We start from the raw sequence: 13,647 nt of genomic DNA on the forward strand, positions 1-13,647 counted from the left end.
CATGCACTCACGTTATGTACAATACAATTTGTATATTGACCATTCTGCTTTATAGCCACACCAATTCATATTTCAGTGAGAAAGTCCAGGAAGTAAAATTCATAAAAGTTTGTTTGTATTTATATTGATAAAAAGTTAATGTGCTCTGTTGTGTTTCCAGTACAATTCAAATTCCCTTCCCAGCACCGGAGCAGAGCCAAGCCTTTATAGGAGGAGGAGACGTCAGGAGAGTCGGCCCCCTCCCAGCTCGTGCTCCATCTCCAGTGGCTTGTGTCCTACTCCCTTCCTCCAATCCCTCCCCTCGTTGCACGGCCACCTCTCGAGGACAGGCTAGACGATTGAGCCGTCCCTGTTCTGGGCAGGGATCATGACAGGGATGCCCCCCATGCGGCTGAGGTTGGGGCCGGCCATCCTGGCAGCAGTAGGTGGGGGAAGAGGGGCGTGGCTCGGAGGCCTCTCAAACTCCTCTGACGAGGGAATCTTGTCGTACTGGGGCTTCAGGGCGTACTCATGCAGGTTGGAGGGGGACATGGAGCCCAGCGAGGAGCGCTGGCTGCCCACGGTGAAGCTGCGCGCCGTCGAAACACGGCTCTTAGGAGGGGGCACGTCCTCTCTGAGATAAGACAGAGACAACAGCACATTTAGACAACAAGACTGCAAACTCGCTTTTATTAGCTTACCTGATCAGAGATTTGAATTTTGAAAATAATTTTCTAAGGTGCTATAAAACCATAATAAAGTTTGACACACAGGTATAAAAGTGGAATGTCTGGCACTTGCGACCCACAGGGAGGAAAACAATAAATACTTAGGAAGTGCATGAGTCGTTTCAAGAGCAAAACGTGATTTGACTTAACAAAGAGGGACAAATAATTGGAGTTGGCCCGTTTGATTGGTTAGGCTCAGCCACACTGACCGTGGAATAGCCTGTAGAGATGGAGCTGAGCACAGCCATGCCCTCTACTCCCTCTGCCACCACATTAACAACTAATAAGCAGCAATAATCCAGTTAAATGCTCAATCAAACTGAGCCTGAGGGGCTCCAGCTTGTTTAGTCTGTAGCTGCATGCCAGTGTGTGCGTCTGTGTTTATGAGACAGGACCAGTGGTCTAATCCGCTTCGTCCTACTGCGCCAGTGTCACATTGTGGTCTCAGACAGATTCAGTCCGCAGCAGAGTGATAGTAAGCCCAGGGGTTGGACTGAGCCTGTGGGCCCAATTGTAGAGTTGGACGATGAGTGGAGGGGTTAGAGTAGGTGGCTCTAGTGCGGGGGGGGGGGGGGGGGAGCCAGCAGCAGACATAACACAGGATCCACAGAGCAAACAAAGCTTTCAAACTGATTACCACAGCTGTTTATTTGAGGCGGGTTAAAAAAAGAAAAACGCTGATAGAGAAAAACCATTTTCCTGGTTGTTGTGGCTGTTGGAGGGGTGTGTGTGTGTGTGTGTGTGTGTGTGTGTGTGTGTCTGTGTGTGTGTCTGTGTGTGTGTGTGTTTTATGACCACAGGGAGCTGAAAGTAATAATCACATGTAACCCAAAGCATTTCTTATCCTAACATTTTCCAGTATTATACAACCTGAGACATGTTTCCCATTATATAGCAAAACCTACACGGTTTAACAAAATATTCTTCTATCAGAAGGGAGCACTGGGTGTCTGTGTGTGTAAGTGTCATTGATGTTTTAGTGAATGTACCTTATCTCATTGCAGATTTCCTTCTCATACTTCTTCTTGTTACGGGCACGGCAACAGCAGAAGAGGATAATGGCAATGATGATGAGGATCAGCAGTACAGTAATTATGGCTCCTGCGATGATGCCTGCAGTGTTGGGGGCTGCACAACGCGAGGAGGAAAAGGTTGGAAGGTTTGGTAAATGTCATTTAGGTAGCAGTGACTTAAACATAACTAACTCCATATTTCCACTGACTGCTGAGCGGCTGCGTCCCGACTCCGTCCCAGCTCCAGCGATCCGCAGCCCTCCGGAGCAGATACACACAGCTTCTATTTTTGCATTTCAGTGCAATTACCAATGTCACTGAAGACACCCTCTTACCACTAAAGTGCACATTAAAAACATTCCGCGTCTGCATAGCCAAAAGGGGTCTGTGTGATGCACATTTCGTCATCTGCTAACTGCTGTGTATGCAGTCTAATGTGAACTGTTGCCCGGTTCCGAGTATAAGGATAAGTTAAAGCAGAAGCTTGGTCAAAGAAGAATGGTTACATCTGGCACATGCACTCTGCAGTACTGCAGCTTATGACCACATTAACTAAATAGTGGCCCAGAGACCAATAAACCATACTCAGTAACAAGTCCAAAGAAAAGTATCCTCGTACCTGTATGACAGATACATCGTGTTCCAGCACTCAACTACAGCTGCTGCAGCACCTGTTTGTTTGACAGTGCTGCCACAGCGCGTGGTACCACTGCTTCTGCTTCTACAACTACTACTACTACTACTACTACTACTACTACTTCAAGTCGCTGACACTGCGTGAATCCTCAAACCTTTTTCATGGCACTCGTAAATTAAATGTACACCATCTTTCTCAATACACTCGACTTTCCTCTTCTCAATGTTATGTTTAGCTGTGATAAAGTGGCAGATCTGTTGATGAGGAAAGACTGAACACATCTGAGCTTTGTCTGTATGTGATAAACGTGCCATCAGTACCAGAAGGTACAGGAAAAGTATGTTTTTTTTGTTACACAAATGTGCAGTAACCTAATGGATCCCAGATGCACACCTCTTGATAGTATAGGGTAAGAAACTTAGTAATAATTTAGCCTGAATGATCGCCCCACTACTTAAGTCCAGTCTTAAATATCTCAACTAAGTCTACGACGATAAGTTAAATAATTAAGTGACAGAAAATAGGCAACTCTTTGGATATTGTAGGTTAATGCATCGACATGAAGTTAGGTACTCACGAGGTGTCACGTTGAGATACAGAATACATTCCTCAGAGCCAACGCGGTTAGTGGCAGTGCAGCGGTAGGTGCCAGATGTGCTGGCAGATGCGTTCCTCACGTTAATGGTGCCTCCCACTGGATCTGTAGGGAGGGCAAAGAACACATCAATGAAGAGATGGCAGCATTAAACGGAAAGAAGTCCTTTGTGAGGGACCTAAAAAACTGATTTCCATTTGTCTGGGAGTGCTTGTGAGAGGGTCCATTACCCATCACAGCAGAGCTGGGCAGCAGCTTGCTGTCACTGGTTTTCTCCCAGCTGTATTGCAGGGGCTTGGTGCCTTCGTTAGATATGCATCTCAGCACAACGTTTTTGCCTTCCTGTGTGGGGCCTTCGGCATAGCACCTGGGCTTGGATGGCTTCACTGGGGAGAGAAAGAATGAAAGAAAAGTGATTGAGAGAGGTGAAAAACAGACACAACCAGGTGGCCTCAAAAACACCACATCCCTCCTGCTTACAACCCTATTATTTTTAAATTGTGTGGCAAGTTGTGTACATGTGTATTATGTATTCCTGAAGTTCAGCAGCCATCGGTGTAATGAGAGGCGTAATCAGAGTAATTGATACAGCTGCTGTCCTTACAGGAGCTGTTGCTCATGATAATCACAAAAAAGTAGGGATTCGCCTGCCATCAGACACTCAAACACACGTGTGCACGTAGCTTTCAGGGTTAGGATGGATGGAGACTAAGCTTTCTGTCTTAAGGCCAAATGTGTGCAAACACGCCTCGGTCAGTCAGAGCGCTGGCATGAGATGAGACGGGGGATTCAAAAACAAACAGAGCTTTAAATTAAAAGCAGACCGACTCCAATGAAACCCAGACACACAGTCAGCCAGGCATTGTGTGTGTGTGTGTGTGTGTGTGTGTGTGTGTGTGTGTGTGTGTGTGGGTGTGTGTGGGGGGGGGGGGGGGACTATGAGAGGTAATGTTTTTGTGGCCCCAATCCAATTGTTGTGCATTCAGTGAGAGAAAGCTGACATCATGGTGTGGTAGTAACGGGTTCTGTAACAACAAAACCCTGGAGCGGGCCTCTCTCCAGATCTGAACCAGGTGTCAGATGGGGGGGAGAGCTTAGCAGGCATAACCATAAGGATTAACAGTAGACTAACGGTGAGGAGTGCTCCTACTAGGCAAGGCAAGGCAAGGCTAATCTAATAAACACACAGAGGGTCAGTATGGAGGGGGCAAAACCGAGAGCTGGGGACAGCAAAACTGATGGGAGCGCTGATGGACAGATGGTAGAGTGATGGGGGCCAAGGCTGTGCAGCTCCTCACTCACCAGCCTGCTCTTTGCTGCTGTTGTGTTGCACCTACAAACTCATACACACAACACACAGTAAATGTCAGAGAGCTAGGACATTTTGAACGCATCTTTTTAAAGGTGAACTCGACACGTCTGAGGGCCGTAACCCACAGCTCCTCTTATTAGGACTGCTGTCTGATGAGCCGATTTATTTGTTTGAAAGATGAGGTCAAAGAAGCTGGAAGAGCGCAGAGAAATAAAGGGCAGAGCGATGCGGCTAACCTGGCCGTAGAAAGAAATCACTAGATTGTGGTATCTATTGGAGTCAAGAGACGCACAACTTGGAGTAGTGACGACTGATAGTTGAATGATGAAGTGAAATATAAGTCACTAGTGGGCACTAACGTTGGGCAGAAAGAATTAAAGAGATTGGCTTTCAGTAAGATCCTGGATGAGATGAGGAATGCAGGCACTTGTGGCAGACAGAGCTAAATGTTTGGCTGTTAGGAGTACAGGTGGGGGTGTGTCGGAAACAGTTGTGAGAGTTGCTGACATGCAGTGCCGGACTGCAGGTGGGCCCTCTCCTCCTGTCAACTTCAATGTCCCGGTGCAACCTGAGGAGAATACACAACAAGGGATGCTACCTACTGTACAGTAGCTGGACACCACTACGGGTTTCTGCATATGTGCATACTTGCATGTGGCTGTGTGTGTGACAAGCCGCAGCAACACCCAGTGTATAAAATTGAAGTGTGTTTATGTTTGTGCACACCAATGCATGCATGTCTCCCCTGTACTCGGGACCATCCACCTTGTGACAAGATCGACCTGAAGGTAGAATGCAGAGCAGGCAGGATGTCCTTCCCTCTCCTTGTCAATGTTTCTTTGCTAAGAACACCCCTGCCCCTGGGGTCAATAGCTAGCAGCCTGTCAGCTTCTGTAGCCTCGAACTATCCCTCTCTCTCACGCACCCTACAGATGAAGACAACTGCCTTATAACCAGAATGTAAGTTGGATTTGCTTTTTAGTCACCTAGCTGATGCTCTTATCCACAGCAGGATACGATGGACAAATGAAACCAGACAATCAACACAAAGAGTACAACAACCACTAGAAATAACATCTCGACAGTAGATACTACGACAGTAACCCTGGAATGATCATGTACGATGCTTTCATATATTCCCTAAGGAAACTTTAACACAGGCATTTCAATCAGAATGTAAAAAAACAAATGTATCAACAATGGATACTGTACTGTATATTACTGGTATTTGCTTGTGCAGCAAACCTAAGCCTGTTTCTATTTTCGATGGGATTTGTTAACTAGGTGGCTTTGATGAAATGATAAACTTAACAATGACAGTAACCGCCGTTTAAAAAATAAGGTGTGAAAACAATTGATGAATCCTCAGCCTGCTAACATTTCTTGCTGGTGAGGAATGCGAAAGATTTTTACGGAAGATAAGCCGTCACAGGAAATGTACAAGCATTCGTGTGACTCAGCGATGACTTAAGGTGTGATTCCTTTTGTTAAACTGCTTCTGGTCAGATACATTTTTAGCCTTCCCGAGGGCGTAATCAGTGGTTCTTGTGTCAGCTGTAGTCACAGTTAATGGTCAGATAATCTGTGGCTGGCCATTCATTTCTTTTATCCCTTTAGAACTGCTAAGTGGTGCACAGCACAGCTACTGAGAAGCTGGTTTGTTTTCCAAGTGCTCGTGTCTTTCTGGTTGAGCTAGTTGGGGGAGTGCACTCACTTTGGTACACACATCATGTCAACAAGCCTTTTTTTGGAGTCTGCCCTATCTTTCAAAAGGAGAAACTGTTCTGATAACAGGGCTGAGATAAAAGCACAATATGCAATTTCTCCAACAACACCCTAGTGCAGTGCATGTGGGTTGTTTTTCCCATATGGAAATACCAGGCTGGGTTTCGGGAGGCGACTCCCTTTCGACATCATTTAGTCAGTTGACCGACCAGCAAGGCCACGCTGTGTGAGTGTGTGTTTGCCTCGGGAGTGAATCATCTGACTTATACAACTCTAATGTGTCATCCATCTCACCCTGTGCAATAAAAAGCCAGCTGAGTGCATCTACTCCTTTGCCGAGGTTTGACCACATTTTGAAGACAGGATTAGATTGTGCACTTTGGAAATGATGGCATATTGTGTAATTACCTTTGCCTGTACCATTTAGGGTGTTAAGATTTCAAACTGAATAACATGTAATCATTTGATATTGTTATAGTTTTCACAGTTAATAGTCTAAGAATATAGCTAATAGTATAAATATTTGCATCATTTGCATACTGACATAACAATTAGCTATGATTGACAAAAAAAGCAATCAAATAATTTTATTCACCAAGACTAGTTCTAAATAGAAATATAGATATAAGTTGTAAATCATAGCCACAATTTTAAGTGAAAAAAAAAAAAATCAGGATTATCATTTTAGACATAATCAGAGCGTTGAGGATGAATACAGATTTTTATCACAAAGGGGGCAATGCTCCACAGCTTCCAGGAAGGTCATGCACTCATTTTAGAAGGGATTACATCAAAACAGCCAAGAAGGGCAAAGGCTGTGTGATTTGGTGCATGTGCAGGGAGAGAATTACCCTGTGAGGAAAACCAACCACCAGTGTGTTCAGTTCGTTCCACTCACCCATGACGATCAGCAGCATCTTCCTGCTGCGGATACCAGGAGCCTTCTTCACCTTACACTGGTAGGTGCCCGAGTCGGTGGACTTCAGCCCCGTCAGGTTGATGGAGGCATCTCCGGTCTTGGGGTCGGCTGAGTTGAAGTGGACTCGACCCTTCAGTGGGTCATAGTAGTCCTCGTAGGCCCTGTCGCCTGAGTACAGGATCACCTGGATGTGAAAAGGGAGGGAGGGTTTTATCTCGGCAATGCCCTTCAGCCTGGCTGCCTGAGCTGTTCTGCCCTTTCTGTGCTCAACAAAGCGACTACTGTGGAGCCAAATCAACACCTGCTGTGTCAACAAAGAGCAGTAGGCCCCTAATTTCACACACACACACACACACACACACACACACACACACACACACACACACAGGAAATGCCTACAAATAAAGTCCAGGTGGAGCCAACAAGAAATCTAAAAGCAAATAGCTGTGGTGATGGAGGAGGGGAAGAACAAAAACCCAAGGAAAAGAATGAGGAGGGTAAAAAAAGAAAAGCAAACAACGAAAAGAGGCACAGCAATACCCCTGGGTAGAGAGGAGGGAAAAAAATGGCAGGAGGAGAGGGAGAATAATGAACCCATCAGAAGAGGCATAGCACTTCAAGGAAGCACGAGACAAGCAAAACAAAAGGTAAACAGACTCAGGGATGTTCTGGTGTGTCTTCAGCAAGTTGCCTTTCTGCTACATTTCCAAATAGAAAGCTAGTTCCTTGAGCGGTGAGGCAGGCGTGCTTGCAATGGCCACCATGTTCGACTTGTACATATTTGACGTGTAAACAGATAATGTAGTTAGAATTCCACCTGGCTCTCAGGGGGAGGGAAACCTATCCTTCTATCATCACTAGGGATCAGAACATCAGCAGTAATAACAGCAATATGCAAGATGAGAGCACAGAGGAAATTAAATTGCCCCAAGCTCAACCAGACAACAACTCTCCCTTGTGCTCAACCATTTCACAGGCCCACAGATTGGAGTGCTAACACACATGCACACCTCTAACCAAAAAAGTCTGAACTGCGCTATAACCTTGAGAATCATGATCCAATGAAAAAACTAATCCCATAAAGAGTCAGGGGAATGGAAATGAAAAGGGCAAATGACTAGACAAGCTGGCGGGGGCTGGAGAGGATGGAAGAGCACTAGTGTCTGTGTGCTGCGTTTCATAACAGGTAGGACCTTCAGTGATACAATCACCACCTGGCCCAGCCATTCTCAGTGGACCGATCACGCTGCAGAGGTAGCCGGGCTTCAGTTTCATCTGACACAGAAGCATGAGGTCATTGTCATGTGATGCTCAGGCAGGGAGGAGGAAGAGGTGCAGATCATTTGAAAGGCAAAGCAGAGAGCTGCAACACCTGTGTACTCTAAACAACCTGCAGAGCTCAGGGAGTGCAGCATCGTGTCCAAACTGCTTCACAAGGTTAAAGCACAATCCCCACCTGAAAACAGATCAAGTGTCCTTCAAAAATTGAGACTATACAGTAGAGAATGACACAAGATGTGGGCATTAGCATTCCCGGTCATCACTGATATACAAACAAACAGTGTTGTGGCTTTACAATCAAATCCTCCAATACTTTGTCAACATGCACAAATTCCTGCCAGAATAAGTACAGCAAACAAAAGGCTCTGCTGCAAAGACAAACAAGAGCATTTGTATGATTCTATGCATTTTGAATGTTTTTCTTCTAAGCACATATCTCTCCTGTTCACACCATTCAGATTTACTTTCCTAATTGTTTTCCTCGTTGTTCTCCCACTGGTGGTGAGCACTCAGAGCACACCCTCCTTCCAGCTAATCTGCAGCCAGGCAATGAGAGCCAAATGCTAATGACTGTTACTGTAGGCATGCCTGGCATCTCTCATTCAAGCCCAACAAAGCAACATGCACTAGCTATGCCTCACCACCCGGAACCTGATGACATGTACGATATGTCAGATGAAGGAGGCCATCATTCTCCAGCAGATACTAGATTGAATAGATAATGCTGTAGCATTACTTCTGATTGCATCAATGCAAAGAAAACTGGAATAATATGGTTCAAGAATATCAACTAAGTGCTCCGAGGGTTAAATTGCGCATACCAGGCAAACACGCCACACAACCCATCTCCGTGCTTGCTAAAACAGCGCTTTGAGTTCCCAGCTGTATGACCCTTTGAACCGATCCTGTTGACTAGTTCTCTCTAGCACGTTGTGTCTGATAGTGGCTTGTCCTTTAAGCGCAGCCTGGATTTGCTCATGTGTGCCGAGGTTCACCATGGTCTTGGAGTATCTGGGAGCCTCTGGCTATAAAGTTTAGCCGTCATTCTCATCTCCTTGCCTGACCTAGTAGTGTTGGTCCTCTCAGAGCGGCCTAATCCCATTTAACACTGTCACATATATTAAAGCAGCCCTTTGGGATTAATACGCCGCTAATTACAAAGAGTTTACTCTTGAGCATGACTTCATATTGGTTAAAGGCTATGAATGTGAGCGTGTGTGTATATAGCAAACATAATCTGATAGGTCAAGGAGAACAAATACGTTCAGAAAAAAGACTGGCCTGTTTTTAAATTCCTACAAAAGGTTTGACAAAATGAATGGGTTTGCAGATTGACCTCATTAAAATGGCACATAGTAAGAAAACAAACTGTGGAACCAGATGAAATATGGGGACATTTGATATATTTCTGCAGCTGCATTCACACATGAAGAGGAAGAGGCCCTACCGGGGAACCACCCACACTGAATTCTGTCCTCCTTTGTAGCATTAATGAGACACTGAAAAATGTAAGATTTTAAAAAGCTCTGTAATCAATATTTCATCATAAGAACCATTGATATATTTGGAATTGATATATCGACGGACTGATATTATCGGCCGATATTCCCGATCAAACGGTATTTATAATGGCTGATTTACACATACACACACATATACTGTATACACACACACACACACATATATATATATATATATATATATATATATAAATAAACATACACACACACACACACACATATATACACACACACACTCTCGGCATATCGGATTTTTAAATAACCAAATATTTGTATCGATATCGGCCTTAAAAATCCGTTATCGGACGGGCTCTAATTGAGAATAACGATAATGATAGACTGCCATCTCCACCTCCCTTTTCTTCACTGCTCCAGTCAATGATTTAGAGTAAAGTAGGTCAAATAACACAGAACAGGGGTAATTGGTGTCTCCGTAATGGCACAAGACCAGAAGTAGGAGGACAGAGGTCTACCTGGGTGGGACGAGGACCTGTTGGGCCAGTGGACAGATAGGACAGCAGGTGGTGGACAGAGACAGATAAGCCTAATAATGAGCCTGTGACCTATTCCTAACATTTGGGGGCCACCCCCCCAAAAAAAGTAAAAAAATAAATACAAAAGGGAGTGAAGGAGAAGTCTTTGTGACAGGTGGGGGAGTACAGAGTCATGGGAGAGAATCCCTGAGGGCGTGTAGAGATCCTGTACAGTTGTGTAGTCCTCCCTTTCCATAGCTGAGGGCCATGCTGGAAAGGAAAGACACTGCCCGGGATAAAGAGAGCTAACATTGCTCTCACAATGGGTCTGTGAGAACACTGAGACAATACATGCTCAATACAAGTACATGTGGCTCCAATTACATTTGTCTTGTATACTGTATGCTTCCTTTGTTTCACTGCAACAACTCAAGGAAATGCACACCTAGCATAGAGCCTGTCACACAGACACACCACAAGTGAACAAAAACACAGACAAATGACAAGGGACTTTTAATGTCTTTAAAGCTTTCTGTTTTTTAAGGTATTGTTGAAGAGTGTGTGAAAGAATTTCTAAAGCTGGATACAGAATGCCAGGTTGGAAAAGATGCCATCAACCCCCTAGCAAAAAGGCAAGAACAATGCTCAGCTCCACTGAGCACAGATAAAATGGCTAAATAAAGTCAATCAGAGAACAAATAACTGCCAAATGTACTACTTTTGATACGCTGTCTTTAAAACAAAGCTGTATTTTTAAATGTTTGTGGGGAACATCTAACACATACCACTTTGTCCTCTTTCTGGTTGTCAGAGGACAACAAGCTCCATTCAATATCCAGCGGTCCAGAATCTTCCGGGGCCAGAGTGAACTTGCAGTCCAGCTTCACACTCTGCCCGCTGGCTGTCTCTATGGATGTCTGCGCCGTAGACGTGATCTCTAGACCAGAGGCCAAACCTGGACAGACACACAGAAAGAGAGGGAATTAATGCACTGCAACATGCAGAATTATAAAACATGAAATGCAATTTAATACCCGTTTCACTATCATACCGGTAAAAAAATGATGGTAACCCAGTAGGCATAATAAGTCCAACAATTATTTATTAAGGATATTCATTTAATGACATTTATGCCACATTTTTGTTAGCAGACACAAGTTGTATGAGATTATACAATTCCTAAAAAAATATAATTAATCAATTATAATAAATCAATCTGAATCCAAATGAGCGACAGAAAATGTATTGATGTATCAACCAATAAAAAAGTTGTATTTTTTTAAGTTTATTTAGGATTTGGCTGAGCAGTAGTGACAGAGCTACAGGTCTGATGATGGTGACTGAAACTCCTAAAAACTATGGAACAGACTCCTACAGCTAAACACTGTCACAACAATGTGTGAAACATCTGCCAACAGCCTGCATCAGATATGAACCATTTTACAACTGGCATATTACATTTTAAATCAAATTTGTAATACCTTGAAACCTAAGGCCTTTTGGAGGGAACTAAATGAAATGCTTTTCAAGGCGGGCAGATACCTTGAATTCAGAGCTTGAGACTCCTGGAACCCAGGGCAGCTGGGAAGCCGTGAGCATGGGTGAGTAGGGCTTTAGCAGGCGGTGGAACACATGTTTGTACACTACCTCAGACAGTGCATGCTCTTAGGAGTTGTACCAGCCTTGGACTGTGAGGATGCGGGCACTCAAACATTTCTTGATAAATAATTTTTCATCTCATTGAAGAGTGATGAGTGTTATAGATTCCTTATGTTTAGACAACCTTTCCATTTGTATTTATATTATCGCAGCTCAGGACAAAATGACAATATGAATATTAAAATCACTTAGACTCAGTGAGACAAGGATGTGAGCTAGACCGTTTTCATTAGAAAAAAAACATCTACAGAAAATAGTTAATTGGTCCTGAATAACTTGTAAGTGCATTTTGGCCAGAAAGATCTTACCAGGCAGCACTTTTCACGCAATCTGATCATGTTGTCCTCTCTAGCCTTGCCAGCAACACTTCCTTTCCTTCAACTGTTTGAGTGAAAGAGAACGATACCTAATAATACTGACACGCCACCACATCACACAATAACATCCAGGTTCAAGTTTGTACTTCTTTTTATTATTGGTTAATGACAATGTTCATTTTTTTTAACATTGTGCAAAATGACTGACAAAAGACCACAGATGAGTTGATGAAAATTGTTTGTAGTGACTTGCTGTACAGAAACCCTTTCAGTCAGCAGTCAAATGATTAAGGGAATGTGTCACACATGAAATAAATATGGCTCTGTCTTTTGAGAAGTAACTCTTAAAATATGCATAGTGTTAATCACAAAAAAAGACACTAATAGAGCAGAACACAGCTTAGCTTAAGGAAGGGTGATGATAATAATAATAATATAATAATAATAATAATAATAATAATAATAAAAAAAGAAACCGTAGCCTATCATCAAACTGGAGCAGACTCTTAAGCATTTATTCTTAGAACGAATAAACATAATTCCTGGGGACATCAACTGGGTTAAGATTCTCCATTCAATAAGAGATTTAAGCCGCAGCATGGAGCACAGTCCATAGAGAATGGAGTTGTCACATCCTGCCTCGACATATTCAAATCCTTCTGACAGCCTGCCACATTCCAGTCAGCTTTAAAAAAATAAAAATAATGTGAAAAAATGATGTATCACATTCCACAAATTACACCAAAAATGTATAACTGAAATTTCCACTAATAAAGATTTTTTTCTCAATATACAAACAAAAAACATAGGGTTTTCCTTAGCTACATCTGCATCTCATTTCACTGCTTTTACACCAACTGGCTCAAAGATAATTGGTTAAACAGAAGCCAAACACTGAACACTTTGTTGCCCTCTTTCTCTTCCGGGAAAGGTTGCTCTCTTTTGATTACAAGATTTCCATAGAAGACAAAAGCAAGAGTCCATGCATCTACAAACCACAAAGCGATATAAAAGTGCATGTTGTACTGTAGTGCAGATCATTTGTACCAAGGTCTGTATAAGCTACAGAGCTTTCCAACCCACCTGACTGCTCTCAAACAAATCTACAACCAGTAGAGGTGAGGTTGAAGTGAAAGGATGTAAGTATGTATAAAGAACCCCCATTAGGACTCCTGTTCCCCTGTCCCTTCCACATGCCCTGGTACATCACACATTCCATTAAACACAAAGCACAGACTTTGCTGGGGCTTGTAGCCTGACAGATCTTGTTACATATTCAACTTAAATGATTCAAATGGAAATAATCCTTTTGATTGGGATATTGAGACAAAGAGGATGCTGCCAGCTAATGGTGTGAGGGACGTTTCTAGACCCTTTCCCTCAGTGTTATGGCGTTTTTCCACTGCTGGTAACGGCTCGCCTCGGCCCATTCAACGTCCGTTTTCCATTGCAGATTGAGTAAAGCCTCAGCGTGGCTGGTCACCATAGC

At 43.6% G+C, this 13,647-nt stretch overlaps 1 protein-coding gene across 1 annotated transcript in view; it reads right to left on the reverse strand.

Annotated features, from left to right (window-relative positions):
* The window catches only part of cxadr (CXADR Ig-like cell adhesion molecule), a 49,192-nt gene continuing 35,545 nt past the window's right edge, over positions 1-13,647 (reverse strand). Inside the window, exons 2-7 of the mRNA XM_032533792.1 lie at positions 10,968-11,137; positions 6,888-7,092; positions 3,183-3,338; positions 2,935-3,057; positions 1,697-1,835; positions 1-613 (exon numbers count right to left, since the gene is read on the reverse strand). Of these exons, the coding sequence (XP_032389683.1) occupies positions 331-613; positions 1,697-1,835; positions 2,935-3,057; positions 3,183-3,338; positions 6,888-7,092; positions 10,968-11,137 (1,076 nt within the window). The 3' untranslated portion in view covers positions 1-330. The remainder of the gene's footprint in view (positions 614-1,696; positions 1,836-2,934; positions 3,058-3,182; positions 3,339-6,887; positions 7,093-10,967; positions 11,138-13,647) is intronic.

This window comes from Etheostoma spectabile, chromosome 13 (genome assembly GCF_008692095.1).
Source record: "Etheostoma spectabile isolate EspeVRDwgs_2016 chromosome 13, UIUC_Espe_1.0, whole genome shotgun sequence".
NCBI lineage: Eukaryota > Metazoa > Chordata > Actinopteri > Perciformes > Percidae > Etheostoma > Etheostoma spectabile.